The following is a 16263-nucleotide window of genomic DNA, read 5'->3' on the forward strand; positions in this document are numbered from 1 at the left end:
ACCCTTCATCTCCCCCAGGGAGCTGGCCACCTGCCAAATGGCCAGCTAGAGAGCAGGACAAAAGGAATGAGCTGCTGCTTTGGGGTTCTATTTCCTGGGGAGATAAGTCTCCACAAACATCACACTAGGACTCTATCTGGAGAAGAAGGGTACGCCCCTACGTCCTCCGCGGCGGTCGTTCCACCCCGCAGGCACCACCTCCACCTCAGCCAATCAGCGAGCGCCTGTGCTAAAGGGACAAGCCTCCAGTGGTGAAGCGGACGCAAGATGGCTGCGGCGTGTCGGACCGTGAAGGTAGACCACTCTTTGCCTCGCTTTGCAGGCTGAGACGGCATGGCCAGGAACTAGGAAGAAAGGGCCATGCTTATGTGGGCGGGGTATTGCGGTGGCGGTTGGGCTGAGTAAAGGGAAAGTCTGCTGCATATGTAATATGTGGGGGTCACAGAACTATTTGGGGAATGAAACCCCTCGCCCCCCTGCCCTCCCTCACGATCTCATCAGTGAGGAGAGGAAGTACACCTGGGCCACCTCCCGCCCCCACCCACTTCCCCTCAGAAGCCTGTAGAACCCGCGTGTGAAAGGCTGGAGAGGGTAGTTGCTGATGGTGTCCCTTTTCAGGGCTTAGTCGCGGTAATAACTGGAGGAGCCTCGGGTCTTGGTCTGGCTACCGCGGAGCGACTGGTGAATCAAGGGGCTACTGCTGTGCTTCTGGACCTGCCCAACTCAGGTGGTGAGGCCCAGGCCAAGAAGTTAGGAAAGAGCTGCGTGTTCGCCCCAACTGATGTGAGTGGTTTCAACTTTCCCAGGGTGTCCTTGAGACCCCTACCACCTACCTGGGAACACGTGGGGGTCCCTCCCATAAAGTTGTTATCTGTGGGATAACAACTTGTCCCTTTTGGCCTAAGCCTTCAAGCACTATACCACTACCCACAGTAAGGAACCCAAAACTGCACCACAGCCTCAGAAATTGGACTTATCAGAATTGCTTCAAGGGAGGATTGCATAATTTGAAAATGCATATTGTACCTTAATGGTTTTACATTTACAAAGTTGAAAAACTATTTTCATGAAATCTTCTTAGTAGGTGGGGATACAAAAAAAAGCTCATTTATGTTCCTATCAAAAGTTTTCAAAACAGGGTTGTATTAATTCTTTGCTCCATAGCAATCGAGAATCACCAGGGATATGTGAATTTATCAAAAGATGGTATAAGTTTGAAAGGTATTTTGCAACACTGCTTTATAGTACCTGACATATACACCTTCACTCCACTCTCCTCACGTTTTACTACAACCCTTTCTCTTCATCTGTCTTTTTTAAAAATAATTTTTAGTTGTCAATGGACCTTTATTTTTCTAATTTATTTATATGCAGTGCTGAGAATTGAACCCAGTGCCTCACACATGCTAGGCAAGCATTCTACCACTGAGCCACAATCCCAGTCCCTCTTCATCTGTCTTTTGCTCACACAATTCTGTTCCCACCCAAGGACTGGGCCTCCTCCCCCAGGTTTAGTAGTGAGATGATGTGCTGGCAAATGAATACCTTTTCTATGTTTCTCCCTTTGAAGGTGACCTCTGAGAAGGATGTACAATTGGCCCTGACTCTAGCAAAGGAGAAGTTTGGCCGGGTGGATGTGGCTGTGAATTGTGCGGGTATTGCAGTGGCCATTAAGACATACAACTTAAAGAAGAACCAGGCCCATACCTTGGAGGACTTCCAGCGAGTTATCAATGTAAGACCTTGGAGGTTCTCCAGGAGTGGGAATGAACTCTCTGGGAGTGGTTATCCCCAAAGTTGTTAGTGATCAAATGGTTGCCTCTGCCTGAGGTCCTATACCATGTCTCTGCTCATTTTCCAGGTGAATCTTATGGGTACCTTCAATGTGATCCGTCTGGTTGCTGGTGAGATGAGCCAGAATGAACCAGACCAGGGAGGCCAACGTGGGGTTATTATCAGCACTGCCAGTGTGGCTGCCTTTGAGGGCCAGGTGTGTGATCAGGGGCAAAGTTTGTGCCTCCTCTTGACTTGTTGGGCTCTCTCCACCCTTGACCTCTACTCTTTTTCCAGGTGGGACAAGCTGCATATTCTGCGTCCAAAGGGGGCATAGTGGGCATGACATTGCCCATTGCTCGGGATCTGGCTCCAATAGGCATCCGGGTGATGACCATTGCTCCAGGTAGACATATTCTCTTTTCCTGCCATACCTGGGATTGGATGGGATCCATGGGCACTTGTGAGGGGCAGGTATCCACTATCTAAGTAACAGTAGCCTTCCATCTCTAGTCCCTAGAGAGGCACAAGAAGTAGGCCTAAGGTGAAGAAGAACTGAGTAAATATGAAAACAAGGGTGGGTCTCTGACTCTGACTATCTTGTCTAGGCCTATTTGGCACCCCACTGCTGACCAGCCTTCCAGAGAAGGTACGCAACTTCCTGGCCAGCCAAGTGCCCTTCCCCAGCCGACTGGGTGACCCTGCTGAGTATGCTCATCTGGTGCAGACCATAATAGAGAACCCATTCCTCAATGGAGAGGTCATCCGGCTGGATGGGGCCATCCGCATGCAGCCTTGAAGGGAGAAGTCTGGGAAAACAAAGGCTCCTGCGCCCCACCTCCTCCTGGGGTACTACTAACTTTGTGTACCAGTCATCCTCTGTGCCTAATAAACTATTTTCTTACTTTGTGGGCAGTGCTTTGTGCTGGGGGAACTGGCATGGGGAAGAAAGGTAAAGGCTTTGACAGGGTTGGATATATAGAGTCCCAAGGTAGGGTAGGAAAGGCAGTACCTCACATTTTTGTATATCCTGTTACAACAATACATGGCCTTGAATTTAGCAAATAACTTTATTACTTAGGGTAGAAGGTGGGGATATTGTCTTAGCTCTCTCTCACTGGGGAATGGATTAGAGGTAAGAGGTGGGGATATGTAGCATTTGCATCTGTAAGCTTGATAGGAGAGAAGAGAGAGATGACCATCTTGACCTCAGCGGCTGCTAGTGTTGAACTGTAGGTGATACTGGGCTGTAGGTTGATTGGTGTAGATTATTGAATTCAGATAATTTTGCCTGTAAAAAAAAAAAAGTCCAGAGGCCTCACTTGATGTTTTCCCTCTCTCCCTGGTCCTCACCATCCTTCCCTACCCTCCCATGGTATTCATCCCCACTGCCACTCCCTAGAACTCACTGGGCTTTTTGCTCCTTAGCCAACTGCTGGTTGAAAGAACCCAGCCCCCTCCGAAATTCTGCACACAATTCCCTTTCCTGCTCTTCTAGCTCCTGCGCTGCCTGGGCCAGGTGCATGGTTTGGCTTTCCCATTCAGTATCCAATGCTTGCTCAGCCTGGTGCTGTGCCTCCTTCTCATGGCACTGTGCTTCCTGGACTTTCCTGATGGCGGCTCGCTGCTCTGGAGTCATGCCCTTCCAGCAATAGGGCAGAACCCGGTGGGGAGCCATGGAATTCTGGGCAACTTGGGGGTTCTCAGTTAGAAAGTCACTGGTGACCTGGTTCTGAATCTCCATGAGGTTGGCTTCCTGTTGGCGCTGATGCTCAAGGCGCTGCCGCTCAGCCAGCTCAGCTGCCTGGTGGGCAAATATAAGTATTTGAGTGCCCAACCTCAGAGAACTCTCAGTTGCAAGGGTGGGAGAAACGTGGCCCTATTTCTCCATCTCAGAGAGAAAGAAAAGACACTACATGATTTTAATTATCCTAAGGATAGGTGGTGGAATGGACAGGGAACTTCTCTGCACTCAGGATTAGAGGGCAATATTCTGTTCTTAAATCATTTTGTGTTTGGAGGTAGGGAGAGGTGACTTGTATTCTAAGAAGCACCTTAGATGAAGGGGGTGTCCTCAGGCTGATGACAATTCTGGAACTGATTTGAGAAAGGATATGAGGGGAAGGGTGTGGCTAAGGTTCCCTAGGATTTTGTTCAGGGGGTTGGGAGGACCAGGTGCACTGGAGGGGTCAAGCCATACCTGGGCTTTGTTGGCATTGGCCATGGCAAACATCATGGCCACACGACAGGACTCCTCTAGCCTGGCCAGGTGGGCGGCCCGCATGTCCATGGCTAAGTGCAGCTGGTCATTGAGCATATCTACATGAAGAAATACAACTTCCTCCATTCCTGGTTCATTCATTCAGCCATTTAGTCAACAAATTTTATGTAGGTATATGTATACTCGGGAGGGAATTAGTGTCCAAGTTGTAGAGATGTGGAAGGGGTTACTCTTTGGGGCTAGGGATAGCCAAAGTGCAGCAACCTGGGTCAAAGTGCAGCTCTGCCACCTCTGAAATGTGTAGTCTTGGGTAAACCATTTCACCTCCAAACCTCACTATAAGATCCATGTGTTAGATTCTAAGCATACCACAGAATTAGATCCTGCCCCCCCCCCCCGCTGTCTAGTGGGGGACACAGATCAAACAGATTATCAGACCACAATCTGGTAAAGACAATAGCAGAGATGTATACAAGGCATAACAAAGGCTTGGAGGCTAAAAGTGGTAGAGGACATGCTTAGCACCCACACACAAAGTGTGAAGGCTCTGGGTGGTAGGTAGCAGGAAGGCTTCCAGGAGGAGGTATCCTTGTACACAGGCAAAAAGAGCAAATGGTGCTCTAGGCTGAGGGCACAGCACAAGCAAAGGGCACAGCACTGACATTCTTTTCCACTCTAGCCACACAATGATCTTGTTTCTAGGAACTGTCAGAAACTGTTGATTTGAAAGGTGAGCAATTAAAATACATAAGACCTTGCTCTTGAAGGGCTTCCTCTGATGGAAGAGAAGGATGTGGCCACAGAGAATATAATAATAGTAGCTACTCTATGTGATTTGGATTATTATCCCCATCTAATTAATTTATTTATCTTGTAGTACTAGGGATTGAACCCAGGGGCATTTTGCCACTGAGCTACATTCCCAGCCCTTTTTATATTTTATTTTGAGATAGCGTGTCACTAAGTTGTGCCTAGGCTGGACTCAAACTTGTGATCCTCCTGCCTCAGCCTACTTAGAAATTGGGATTATAGGCAGGCACCACCAGGCCTCATTTATCCCCATTTTAAAGATGAAGAAACTTGTTGGAGGTTTTGCTCAGTGGTAGAACTAAGCACATAAACATGAAACCCTGGGTTTAACCCTCAGCACTAAAAAATAATAATTTAACAATTAATTAAAATTAATTAAACTGGGTTTAGTAGTGCATGTTCATAAATCCCAGTAACTTGGGAGGCAGAGACAGGAGGATAGTGAGTTAAAGGCCTGCCTCAGCAATTTAGCAAGGCCTTAAGCCATTTAGCAAGATCCTGTCTTAAAAAATAAAAAGGACTGGGGATGTAGCTCAGTGGTAAAGCACCTCTGGGTTCAATCCCCAGTACCAAAGTAAATAAATTTAAAACTTAATTAGGGGGGCTGGGGATGTGGCTCGAGCGGTAGCGCGCTCGCCTTGTATGCGTGCGACCCGGGTTCGATCCTCAGCACCACATACCAACAAAGATGTTGTGTCCGCCGAGAACTAAAAAATAAATATTAAAAATTCTCTCTCTCTCTCTCCTCTCTCACTCTCTCTTAAAAAAAAAAAAAACTTAATTAGGGCTAGGGTTGTGGCTCAGCAGTAGAGTGTGCTCGCCTTGCACATGTGAGGCCCTGGGTTTAATCCTCAGCACCACATAAAAATAAAGAAAGAAAGAAAGATATTGTGTTCAACTACAACTAAAAAATAAATATAAAAAATTAATTAAAATTGAAGCACAGAAAGGAACATTCATTTCCCAAACTAGCTAGGCAGGGCAGAGCTGTTAGGTGCGTGTGTATACTATGTTGTCCCCCGGTAACTGAATGCCAGGCTAATCATGAACAACAGCTACACTGTCAGTTACTGAAGGAAGTCAGGGAAGTTGGTGCCTACACAGCCTAAACTTTTAGCATCAGTTATATGGGTAATGGGTAATGACCTCCCCACAGAGTTCTAGCCTCCTGGGTGTAGTACCTAGCTCAGGAGAGCTGCCTGCTAGACCTTGGGACTCTTGAGTCCAGAAGGCCTGGCTGCTTACCTGCACATTTCTCATCAACCCTGGCTTGCTGTTGCTCCTGCAGCTGCCTCTCCAGGCTGTACCTGAACTGTTCCTGCTGCATTCTCAGGTATGTGGTCCTGTCCAGGTCCTCCCCAAAGAAGCACTGCATGCTGGCCGGGCCATAAAAGGGATCACTGTCATTGAGATAGACTGGAAATTCCCTCTGGAGTCGGACTGGATCCCAAGGGTCAAATTCACGCCTGTTCTTGAGCTGCTGCTTCTGCTCCCGAAAATCCTGGATTTTCTTGGCCAGTCGACGTGCCCGTTCTGCCTCTTCCTTCTCTAGCATCTGGGCTACCAGATCATACTGCACCTGCTTAGCAGCTGGGGGTGATAGGCAGGGACATGGGAAGGCACCACAGGAGGTCCAGTTAGCATGCCTCTGCTCCCAAAGGCCATCTGGTTTGTTTCACCACCCTAGGACCTCAGGCCCTCTACACAGGAAGAACTGCCCTACCTGAGCCTACTCAGGCTCTTGGTTTGACCTGTGGCCTTGGACATTTACCGTAAGCTGCATCCTTGCTCTGCTCAGTTGCCTCCCGAAGCTTTTTCTCCTCTACCTGGTTGTTGAGGGCTTCAACATCCACCTGGATCCCAAAGAAAGGGACTAAATCAGGGCAGAGTCCCAGTAGGGTCCTTGAGTGCTCTAACAAACTGCTTAGAACTTACCCACTTAAAAATCCTCCTGTAGCTTCTCAGAACTTACTGTATAAAGTTCCAACCCATAAGCATGGCTCTTAAGTGCTTCCATGGTCTAGCCTTTGCCTCCTTCTCCAGCCTCATCTCTTTGCACCCTTTCCCCCGTCTCCCCTTCTCACTAGACTTGGGAGCTGTGCTTCCAGTTCCCTGCACATCTTAGGCAGTTTTGAATCTATAGCCTTTGCTCTGCTTCCTTTACTTAGAACACTTTCCTCCCCTCTACCCAAACTCCAATTCACACTTCAAGACCAGCTCAATCTTTGTTTCTCTGATCCTTCAGGAAGGTTCTACTCCCATAATCTAGGACCCATTGTCTACATTACATTGAAGTTTGCTTCAGATATCTCCTCTACTAGACTGTGAGCTCTTACATGAGAGAGACTGGGCTTTAGTCGTCTTTGTATCATCACTGCCCCATAGTGCTTTCAACAGAGCAGTCCCTGTGAGGAAATGCTTGTCACTCGGATCTCTGTCTAATAACTCAAACGTAGCCAACTACTTACTTGTGCCAGGCACCATGCTCTAATTATCAGAGCTGCCACCTCAGTGCTTCCTTTATTTAACTGAAGAGGAGACTGGAGCTCAGAGAAAATAAGGTGACTTATCCAAAGCCACACCTCTAACAAACAGCAGACCTGGCCTCAAACAGTTAAGGTGTCTTTTCCAGAACACCATGCTGCATTTCCTCTTTCTATCCACCTAGCAAAAAAATCCTTTTTTATTTCTTAAACCATCAATATTTTCTCTTTATTTTGGTTATAATTCATTGGAAACATTTAAAGTAGTACAGAAGGGAATACAGATCAGTAGAGACTAAGTATCCCTTCAGTCTCTCACCCTCAGTCTGGTTAGCAGTATATTACTTACTTTGCCAGAATGGCTTATGCATACATAATACCAAATACACTTTAGCTCTTTTTTTGGATTCACATAGCCTGCCTCTCAAGAACCAGACCACATGGCCTGGTTGACCATAAAAGAGCCAACTGTCACCCCCTGTACCACCCATCCTTCCCAATCCCTTTTTGGGCCTATGGGAGAGGGTACCACCCCTTCCTCCTTCCTTTCTAGCCCCAGGGCCTGCTTGAGTCGGGGAAAGGACTATAATAGGCACTGCTGTGTTTCTTTCTAGTCATGTGATGTAGCCCCAGTTCTGTGAAATGACTCCCACTGCCTACTCACCCCCATGACACGGTTCCGCACATTGAAGAATCGGCTTTGTCGTTCTTTTTCTCGATTTCTTCTAGCTTCAATGGCTGCCACCTCCTTGGGATCTGCTGGCAGGCCTAGCTTATACATCTGGAGTGAAGGGGAAGTGGAATGGCCCATTAGTGCTGACCACAGTCCTTGACTACATCCCACCTCCTTTCCTTTATCCCTATAGTATATGTCACCAGTTATTGATTCCTACTGATTTTACTTTCTGACATATTTCATATCTGTGTCTTCGTCTCTGCTGTCACCACCCTAATTCAGGCCTCATAGTCTGATATTAGGTGATATTCCCAGGAGTCTCCTCACTGGCCTCCCTTGTTCCATGTTATCCTCTCTGCCCTGGCCACCAGAGTGATCTTTCTGAGAGCAAATATGACCATGGTACTCTTCAGCTTAAAACCTTTGAAAATAGTTTTAAAGCTAATGGCTCCCCTGTGCTCATAAAATGAGGTCCGACCCCCTTTGCCAGATTTATAAGGCTCTTCATGATCTGAACCCTGCTCACCTTTCTAAGCCTCAAAGGCATTGACACATCTCACCCTTTCTCATACTCTACTCAGTTTTCCTCATTTCAGTAAGTGGTACCACCATTCACCAAGTTGCTCAGGCCCAAAACTCAGGGGACATCCTTTAACTCCTCCTTTCCCTTACTCCCTCTTCTTTCAAAATAGCCCCAGTCAAAGCCACGATTGTCACCTTCCTAATGACTGCAGAGGTCTCCAGATTGGTCTTCCAGTTTCCTCTATTGTTTCCTATAGCCCACTCATCACACAGCAACCAGACGTTTTCTTTACTGAAATAAATTTCCCCTTTTGTTTTTATTTTATTACTTATTTTCTAGTGAAATGAAAGTTTCAAGGTCTTAAATTCATCTGTGTCCCTTCACATTTTGGGAAACCCACTTTTGATATGTGAGCCAAAGCCACAGTAAAAAACAACAACAACAACAACAACAAAAACCTCTTGCAAACATAAATCTGATGATGTTTCTCACCTGCTTAAAATCCTCCATAGGCTTCCCACTGCACTGAGAATCAGATCCAAATTCCTTACCATGGGCTTTCAAGATCCAATCCCTCCACACCCATGGGCTTTCAAGATCCAATCCCTCCACACCTCTACAGTTGGTCTCATAACCCATGCTCCAGGCACACTGGCTTCCCATCAAGTATTTCAACATAACTGTTCCCACTTCTGGGCCTTTGAATGTGGTGTTCCTTTGTGTGGAGCATCTTTCCTCAACTCCTATTGAGGTCTTTTTAAAACAATCCTACATGAGGTCTTTTTTAAACAATCATTTTGTAACTGTGAAGTAGTTGATATATACAGGGAAATATATATAATCCTGATGTAAGATTGCAAGTATGACAAAATAAAGACACCAACCCCTACCTTAAGAAATAGAACACTATCAATACCATTGAAGTGTCCTATGTTTCTTCTTTCTTTTTCTTACTCCAACAGTACCCTATATAATATCCAAAATCTATTATCATTTCCTTCTAATATTTATTAATATACATTGTATGTGTATGAATCTCTGAAAAACGTTTTTACAAGTTTTATTGGTTTTGACCTTTATAAAATATCAGGCTGTATATATTCTGAATCTTGCTTTTTCTACTTGGCATTTATCCTATCATTTAACAAATATTCATAGAGCGTCTACTAGTGGCCAGATGCTCTTAAGCATTTGTGAGACATGGAGGAATAAAACTGACAAAAATCTGTCATTGTGGAGGTTACTTTCTAGACAGACAATAAAAAATAAAACCTAAAATGTACATTGAATAATTTGTAAGAAGATGATAAGCAATATGGAAATAGAGCAGGATATGGGGAATTGGAGGTGCCAAGGAAATGAGAGAGTGTTGCAATTTTTAAATATGGAAGTCAGGAGAAGCATAGTTGAAAAAGTAACATGTGAGCAAATACTTGAAGGAGGTGAGGGAATTGCCCATGCAGGTAATTCTTCAGCCTGGGTCCTGTAATGATGAAGTCTTGGAATGATGACACAGAGCAGAGATGCAGCCAGTCCACAATGAATAAGAAACTTAAGTGAGATATAAGCTTTTGTTTTTATTCTATTTGTATTTATTTATATTTTTGTGGTACTGGGGATTGAACCCAGAGGCACCTCTACCATTGACTACATCCCCAGTCCTCTTTAGTTTATTCTGAGACAGGGTCTTGCTAAGTTACCCAGGCTAGCCTTGAACTCGTGATCCTCCTGCCTCAGCCTCCCAAGTTGCTGGATGTGTGCCACTGCACCCAGCTAAGCTTTTGCTTTTATAAGCTGCTGATATTTTGGGGTTATCTGTAACCTCAGTATAATGTAGCCTATCCTGAATGATACAAAGAAATATGGGGTTTTTTTGTTTGCTTGTTTGCCGTGCTAGGGATCAAACCCAGTCTTGAGCATGCTAGGGCAAATGTTCTAGCACTGAACTGCTGCATTCCCAGCCCTTAACACAAAGAAATGAAAAGCTGTGAGACTATATGAAGTCTCTAGGGAGTAAGTGTAGATGGATAAGAATGCCCCAGAGGAGACAAGGACAGGAGTGGCCAGTGAGATGGGAGATAAACTAGGAGATGTGATCTTCCTAAAGCCAAGTAAAGAAAATGCTTTTGGAGGAGAGTGATCAATTGATGATGGATTAAGTAAAATGAGAAATGAGATTTGACTGATGTAGAAACATGAAGGTTGCTGATGACCTTGACAAGAGCATCTTTGGTGGAGTATAGGGATGAAAGCCCAATTGAAGTTGGTTCAAGAAACTAGGACCCTGCAAGACAAACAACTTAGTTAAGGATTTTTTATTAATTGCAAGAGAAAAAGACAGAGGAACTTAGAGACTGAGAGATTTCATATGTGCAGGTGGGAAAGTTTCTCGTGCGTACGTGTGTGTGTGTGCATGTATATAAGAGAGAGAGAGAGAGAGAGAGAGAGAGAGAGAGAGAGAGAGAGAGAGAGAGAATTTTTTAATATTTATTTTTTAGTTTTCAGCAGACACAACATCTTTGTTTGTATGTAGTATTGAGGATCAAACCCGGGCCGCACGCATGCCAGGCAAGCGCGCTACCGCTTGAGCCACATCCCCAGCCCCCCTTTTTTTTTATCCTTTGAACTTAGTGGTTATTATTTTTTAAAAATTCCTTCCTATCCAGAGATCATAAAGGTATTTTCCTATATGTTCTTCTAAAATTTCTAAAGTTTTACCTTTCTCACTTGTTTTAACCCAGGGTTTGATCCCCAGCACTGAAAAAAAGAAAAAAGAAGAAAGGAGCAATAATTCTCTCCTTCTCTGTGAATAATATGAAATAGCTGTCCTTGTTCATCTTATCCCCTCTGTCTGATTGTGACTTTTTCTTCCAAGTGAACTTCATTTATGGGTCTCCTACTTGATTGTATCAACCACTTTCTCAATTTTCTGGACTTGTCCTGAGGAAGAGTCTTGTCTTTAGGACTCTTCCCAGCCTTCAGATATAATTTTAAAAATAGTTACAGGAGTGGCTACAGCAACCACCAGATCCTTTCCACATCTGAGAATGGCACCAACCCCAGCCTACCAGTTCCATCTGCCACCATAATGTAAGGTCACTGACCAGGAAGATTCAGTAGGCATTTTAAGCTTCTTGTATTGCTAAGGCCATGACCTTAGTAATGAATAGGTATAAGGTGACAGATTATAGAGGGATGAAAAGTTAGTGATGAGGGATTGAAAAGGTGGGGAAGCTGAGTGGAGAGTGTCAGGGGTGCAGAGGAGGAAAAGGAAGGAAGGTAACAAGGGAGTAGGGAAGTAGAAGTCAGAGAACCAAGAGGAAAGAGGAAGAGGGAAAGAAAGGGAAGGTGGCAGAGGGGTATGCAGCAGTGGAAATGGCATGGGGGAGAGGCATGAAGGGAAGAAGGATGCAGGTGCAGAGCACTGCCTTAGGGACCCTGGCCTCTGGGATTTCTCAGTAAAGAATCGCAATTTTGAAGCTCCTAGTTGGATTTGGGTCCAAGTCTGCTCTTGGGTTACAGCGGCAGTTTCTGAGCTCGCTTGGAGAAACAGGAAAGAAGGACATGGGTAAATCTGAGGCCACAGCCTTCCCCAGTTTGTATCCCTGTCTCCTGGTGAACCCCGTCCCCCTTAACTCTACATCTATTTTGCAATCTCACCTCACCATCAGCGAAATCTGAGCACACCTAAACAATGAATCCTCTCACTGGCTCCTTCCTTCCCGTTCAGCCCTCTGCTCCACGGAGTCCTTCCAATTCCTGACCCAGTCGTTGTCTAAGCCTTCAGGCTTTCTAGACTAAATGAAGCCACAGCATAATTCCCACCTTTCACTTGCCCTTGGGGGGCATAACCTTGCTGTGACTTCTGACTTGTCTCGGCAAGCGTAGGTTCAGGTCCTGCCTGCCTTCTCGGATCCCAAAAGCTGCTCTGAGTCCTCCTGGCACCAACTTCTCTACAACTTAGTCCGCTGCAGCAGCGGTTTGTGGTTGCCACGCAACAAGAAAGAGGGGCGGGCCCAAATCCTAGCTCGAGCCTGGGCAACGGATCAACAAACCTCCACGTCAGACCGAAGTTCCCGCCCCTAGTTCCCACTCGCGCAGGAAGTCGGATATCCCGTTGGCCTGGGCTTACTCTCGCGAGGTTTACCTTCCGCCCGGCCTGCACTGCGGCGTTTCCCGCGCGGGTAACCTCGGTTCCCGGGCTTACGGCGCGGCCTCTCCTACCGCCGCTGGAGCCGCCGCCGACATGGGTTTCCTGAAACTGATTGAGATCGAGAACTTTAAATCGTACAAGGGTCGACAGATTATCGGACCATTTCAGAGGTTCACCGCCATCATTGGACCCAATGGCTCTGGTGAGATAAACCCGGCTGCGGCCCTGCGCACGTCCCGGCCTGGACCCCCCTATCCGACGCCAAAGTAGTACGACCCAGCCTATGTAACCTGAACCGTTGTGAAGCCTAAAAGGTTCCTTGCCTCTCCTGGCGGGGGGAGTTCGACTCTCCCCGCTCAGGTGTTCTCGCTCGAGCCTCTTCCCCAGGTGTCAGTTGCGCGAGTTTTGTGCGGCCCCCGTTCCGGTCCTAGTGGTTCAGGCCGAACTGTGTGTTTCCGCGCCCACTGCCCCCTCCCGCCAAAAGAGGCGCGTCCGGAGGCAGCTGCCAGCTGTCGGCTTCCTGCTGCGCGGCTCCCTGCTGGTCTGTCTGGTTCTAGCTTCCCAGCCCTGTTTGACCCCACCGTGAAATGTGGGACGACATTTCGCTCTGTCGTGTCCTGCGGTCCCATACAGTACACTTATGCTTCAACCTAGCGCCCCCTCCCGCTTCGCATTGGTACGCTCCAATTCCTTCCTTTTTACTCATCTCCAGAGGCGGCACTTTTGAATTTTGAACCCTGAGCCTGAGTCTTCAGAGGGCTTGGAGTCCCGAACCCGACCTCAGAAATTGTTGTGTAGAACTCCCCCCATTTCCTACCGGAAACCACCAAAAGCCTGGTTTTATTTTCTTATCAAATTTGTTGAATGTTTTAATGTTTATAAGTTGTTCAAATTGTGGAAATAGTGGAGAATAAGCCAAGTCCATGCTTTCAGAGAACTTATATTCTAGAGGGGAAAGAAGATAAAGAATCAGGAAATAAGATAACTTTAGACTGGCATAAATGTTGTGCAGGAAATAGGACAGGTTAATGTGTTGGAATGCCTTGGGTGGTGTCTTCGGAGTGGTCTGCTAAGACTTCTGTTTGGTATCTTAACACCTCACTTTTAAATGATACCCCATGGATTCCTCTCACCTACCCCCAGAAGTGGTCCGTTTGGAATCCTGCTGTGTTCTTATACCCCAGAAATGTAGCGAATAATTTTCTAGCCTTGCTGTGAAATAGTCTTGCCTGGTTTTGACTCTGCTTAGAGCAAAGTTTCTCAACATTGGCACTTCATCAAGATAATTCTTTGCTGTGGGAATAGTCCTGTTCATTGTAGGATGTTTGACAGCATCCATGGCTTCTCTCCACTAGATGACAGCATCCCCCACTCCTCAGATATGACCATCAAAAATGTCCTAGAGTTGATTGGTCATGGTGGCAGATGCCCCTAATCCCAGCTACTTGGAAGGCTGAGGCAAGAGGATCACAACTTTGAGGCCAGCCTTGACAGTTTTTTGGTTTTTTTTTTTTTTTTTTTGTACTGGGGAAAGAAGATAAAGAAGAAGGAAATAAGATAACTTTTGACTGTCATAAATGTTGTGCAGGAAATGGGACAGGTAGATGTGATAGAATGACTTGGATGGAGGAGGATCACAAGTTTGAGACCAACCTCAGCAATTAATGAGGCTCTAAGCAACTTAGTGAGAACCTGTCTCAAAATAAAAAGGGCTGGGGTTGTAGCTCAGTGATAAAGCACTCCTGGCTGCAATCCCCAGCACCAGAAAAAAAAATTCCTTGAAACATTTTATCAGTATACAGCTCATATAATGTGTTATAGACATGCTTATGATATTGAGTGCTTGTAGAGGCTTTTGGCTGTGAGATGTTCTTGTCATCTCTAGAGATAATGGGAGAAGCCCAAAGGTTGGAAGTTGGTGCCTAAAAGATTGACACCTGGTTTGCACAATGTGTCAGGTAGTCCTGCTGTGATGAGGGAGACTGAACTGAGTCCAGACTTGTGTAAGATAGATGTGTCATTTATTGAATACCTACTGTGTGTCAAGTACTTTATTGGGGCTCTTTCCATTTATTTTAAAACAAATTTGGTGCTGGAGATTGAACCCAGGGCCTCCCTCACCATTGCTAGGCAAGCACTCTAACTACTGAGTTAAGTCCTAGGATTTTGTGGGCAAATGGTGCTAGGTAAGTGCTGTACCACTGAGCTACATCCCCAGCCCTAGGGCATTTTACATTTAAATTGTCATGGTGACCCTAGGTGGGAGATATCATTTAATGGGGAGACTGAGGCACAGAGATTTAATAAATTTCCTATAGTTCTCAGCTGGGATCAGAGCCCATGCCTGCTATATTTTAAAGCATATGTTCCTGCCACTTCAACATAGAACCATGTGCCAATCATTTTTTTTAAAAAAACTTGTGAGTCATGGTTTTTCGTTTGTTTTTTTTTTCCAGGAGAGGGGATGGAATGTCAGCTAAAAGAGAGTGAAACTTGTGCTGAGGTATATAGCACACTAGTACAGTGCTTGCCTAGCACTTATGAGGCCCTGGGTGATACCCAGCACCACCCTGAAAAAGAAAAGAAAATGGGTGAAACTAAGATTAGAACCTTGCCTACATCTGTTGGATGAGAGCCCAAGCCTTATTTTTTTAAGTGCTGAGGATTGAACCTAGGGCTTCTCTCATGCCAAGTTTGCAATCTGCCACTGAGCTGTACCCCCACCCTTCCCATGGTCTTAATATTGCTTCCATGAAAGGACCATTTTTATGGTTAGGTTGAGTGGTATTGGATATTATGTCTTCAGTTCAGTCATATAACATGTTTGTGGAGAATCTTGAGGTAGAATTTATGGGAGTTAAACTACCTCTTCACCCTCTAACCCCAATGTAAACATCTTAATTCCTTTTTTTTTTTTTTTTTGTACTGGGGATTGAAGCCAACTGTGCTTTACCACTGAGCTACATCTCCAGTCCTTTATAAAATTTATTTTATTTTTTATTATTTTGGTACCAGGGATTGAACTCAGGGGCATTTAACCCACATCCCCAGCCTTTTTTTGTATTCTATTTAGAGACAGGGTCTCACTGAGTTTCTTAGGCCTCGCTAAGTTGCTGAGGCTACCTTTGAACTCAAAAATCCTCCTGCATCAGCCTCCTGAGCTGCTGGGATTACAGGCGTGTGCCACCCCCATGCCCAACTCTTTTTTTAAATTTATTTTGAGACAGGATCTCAAAATTTATTTTGAGACAGGTTGGCCTCAAACTTGTGATCTTCCTGCCTTAGCCTCCCACGTAGCTGAGATTAGAGGTATGGATCACTATGCTTGGCAAGTTTTTATTATGAAAACCAGCAAATATATACGTGTTCATTCATTCATCCGTCCTCCTTTCTTTCCTTCCCCTTTGTTTTGTAGGACTGGAGATTCAGGGGCATTCTACCACTGAGCTATATCCCAGCCCTTTTTCATTTTTGAGACAGTCTCACCAAATTGCCTAGGTTGTCCCGGAATTTGTGATCCTCCTGCCTTGGCCTCCTGAGTAGCTTGAATTATAGGCATGAGCCACCATGCTCAGCAATATATGTGTTTTGCTTAACCACTTGAAAATAAATTGCAGACTTCAT

The 16263-nt window shown here is 45.7% G+C and overlaps 3 protein-coding genes across 3 annotated transcripts in view; 2 read left to right on the top strand and 1 right to left on the bottom strand.

The window, feature by feature from the left end:
- The first annotated feature begins 204 nt into the window (after positions 1-204).
- On the top strand, positions 205-2678 carry Hsd17b10 (hydroxysteroid 17-beta dehydrogenase 10). Its single transcript, XM_026407419.1, has 6 exons — positions 205-294; positions 619-783; positions 1571-1735; positions 1862-1990; positions 2071-2179; positions 2382-2678. Exons 1-6 carry the CDS (start codon positions 268-270, stop codon positions 2570-2572), a joined length of 786 nt encoding a protein of 261 aa, XP_026263204.1. The 5' UTR covers positions 205-267; the 3' UTR covers positions 2573-2678.
- A 227-nt stretch (positions 2679-2905) lies between these two features.
- On the bottom strand, positions 2906-13044 carry Ribc1 (RIB43A domain with coiled-coils 1). Its single transcript, XM_026407434.2, has 8 exons — positions 12963-13044; positions 12634-12747; positions 7952-8068; positions 6576-6657; positions 6050-6394; positions 3974-4092; positions 3183-3577; positions 2906-3064 (listed from the first exon to the last, which is right to left on the bottom strand). Exons 3-8 carry the CDS (start codon positions 8066-8068, stop codon positions 2983-2985), a joined length of 1140 nt encoding a protein of 379 aa, XP_026263219.1. The 5' UTR covers positions 12634-12747; positions 12963-13044; the 3' UTR covers positions 2906-2982.
- The window catches only part of Smc1a (structural maintenance of chromosomes 1A), a 44729-nt gene continuing 41105 nt past the window's right edge, over positions 12640-16263 (top strand). The window contains exon 1 of the mRNA XM_026407433.2: positions 12640-12841. Within this exon, the coding sequence (XP_026263218.2) occupies positions 12733-12841 (109 nt within the window). The 5' untranslated portion in view covers positions 12640-12732. The remainder of the gene's footprint in view (positions 12842-16263) is intronic.

This window comes from Urocitellus parryii, chromosome X (assembly GCF_045843805.1).
Source record: "Urocitellus parryii isolate mUroPar1 chromosome X, mUroPar1.hap1, whole genome shotgun sequence".
In the NCBI taxonomy this organism is placed as follows: domain Eukaryota; kingdom Metazoa; phylum Chordata; class Mammalia; order Rodentia; family Sciuridae; genus Urocitellus; species Urocitellus parryii.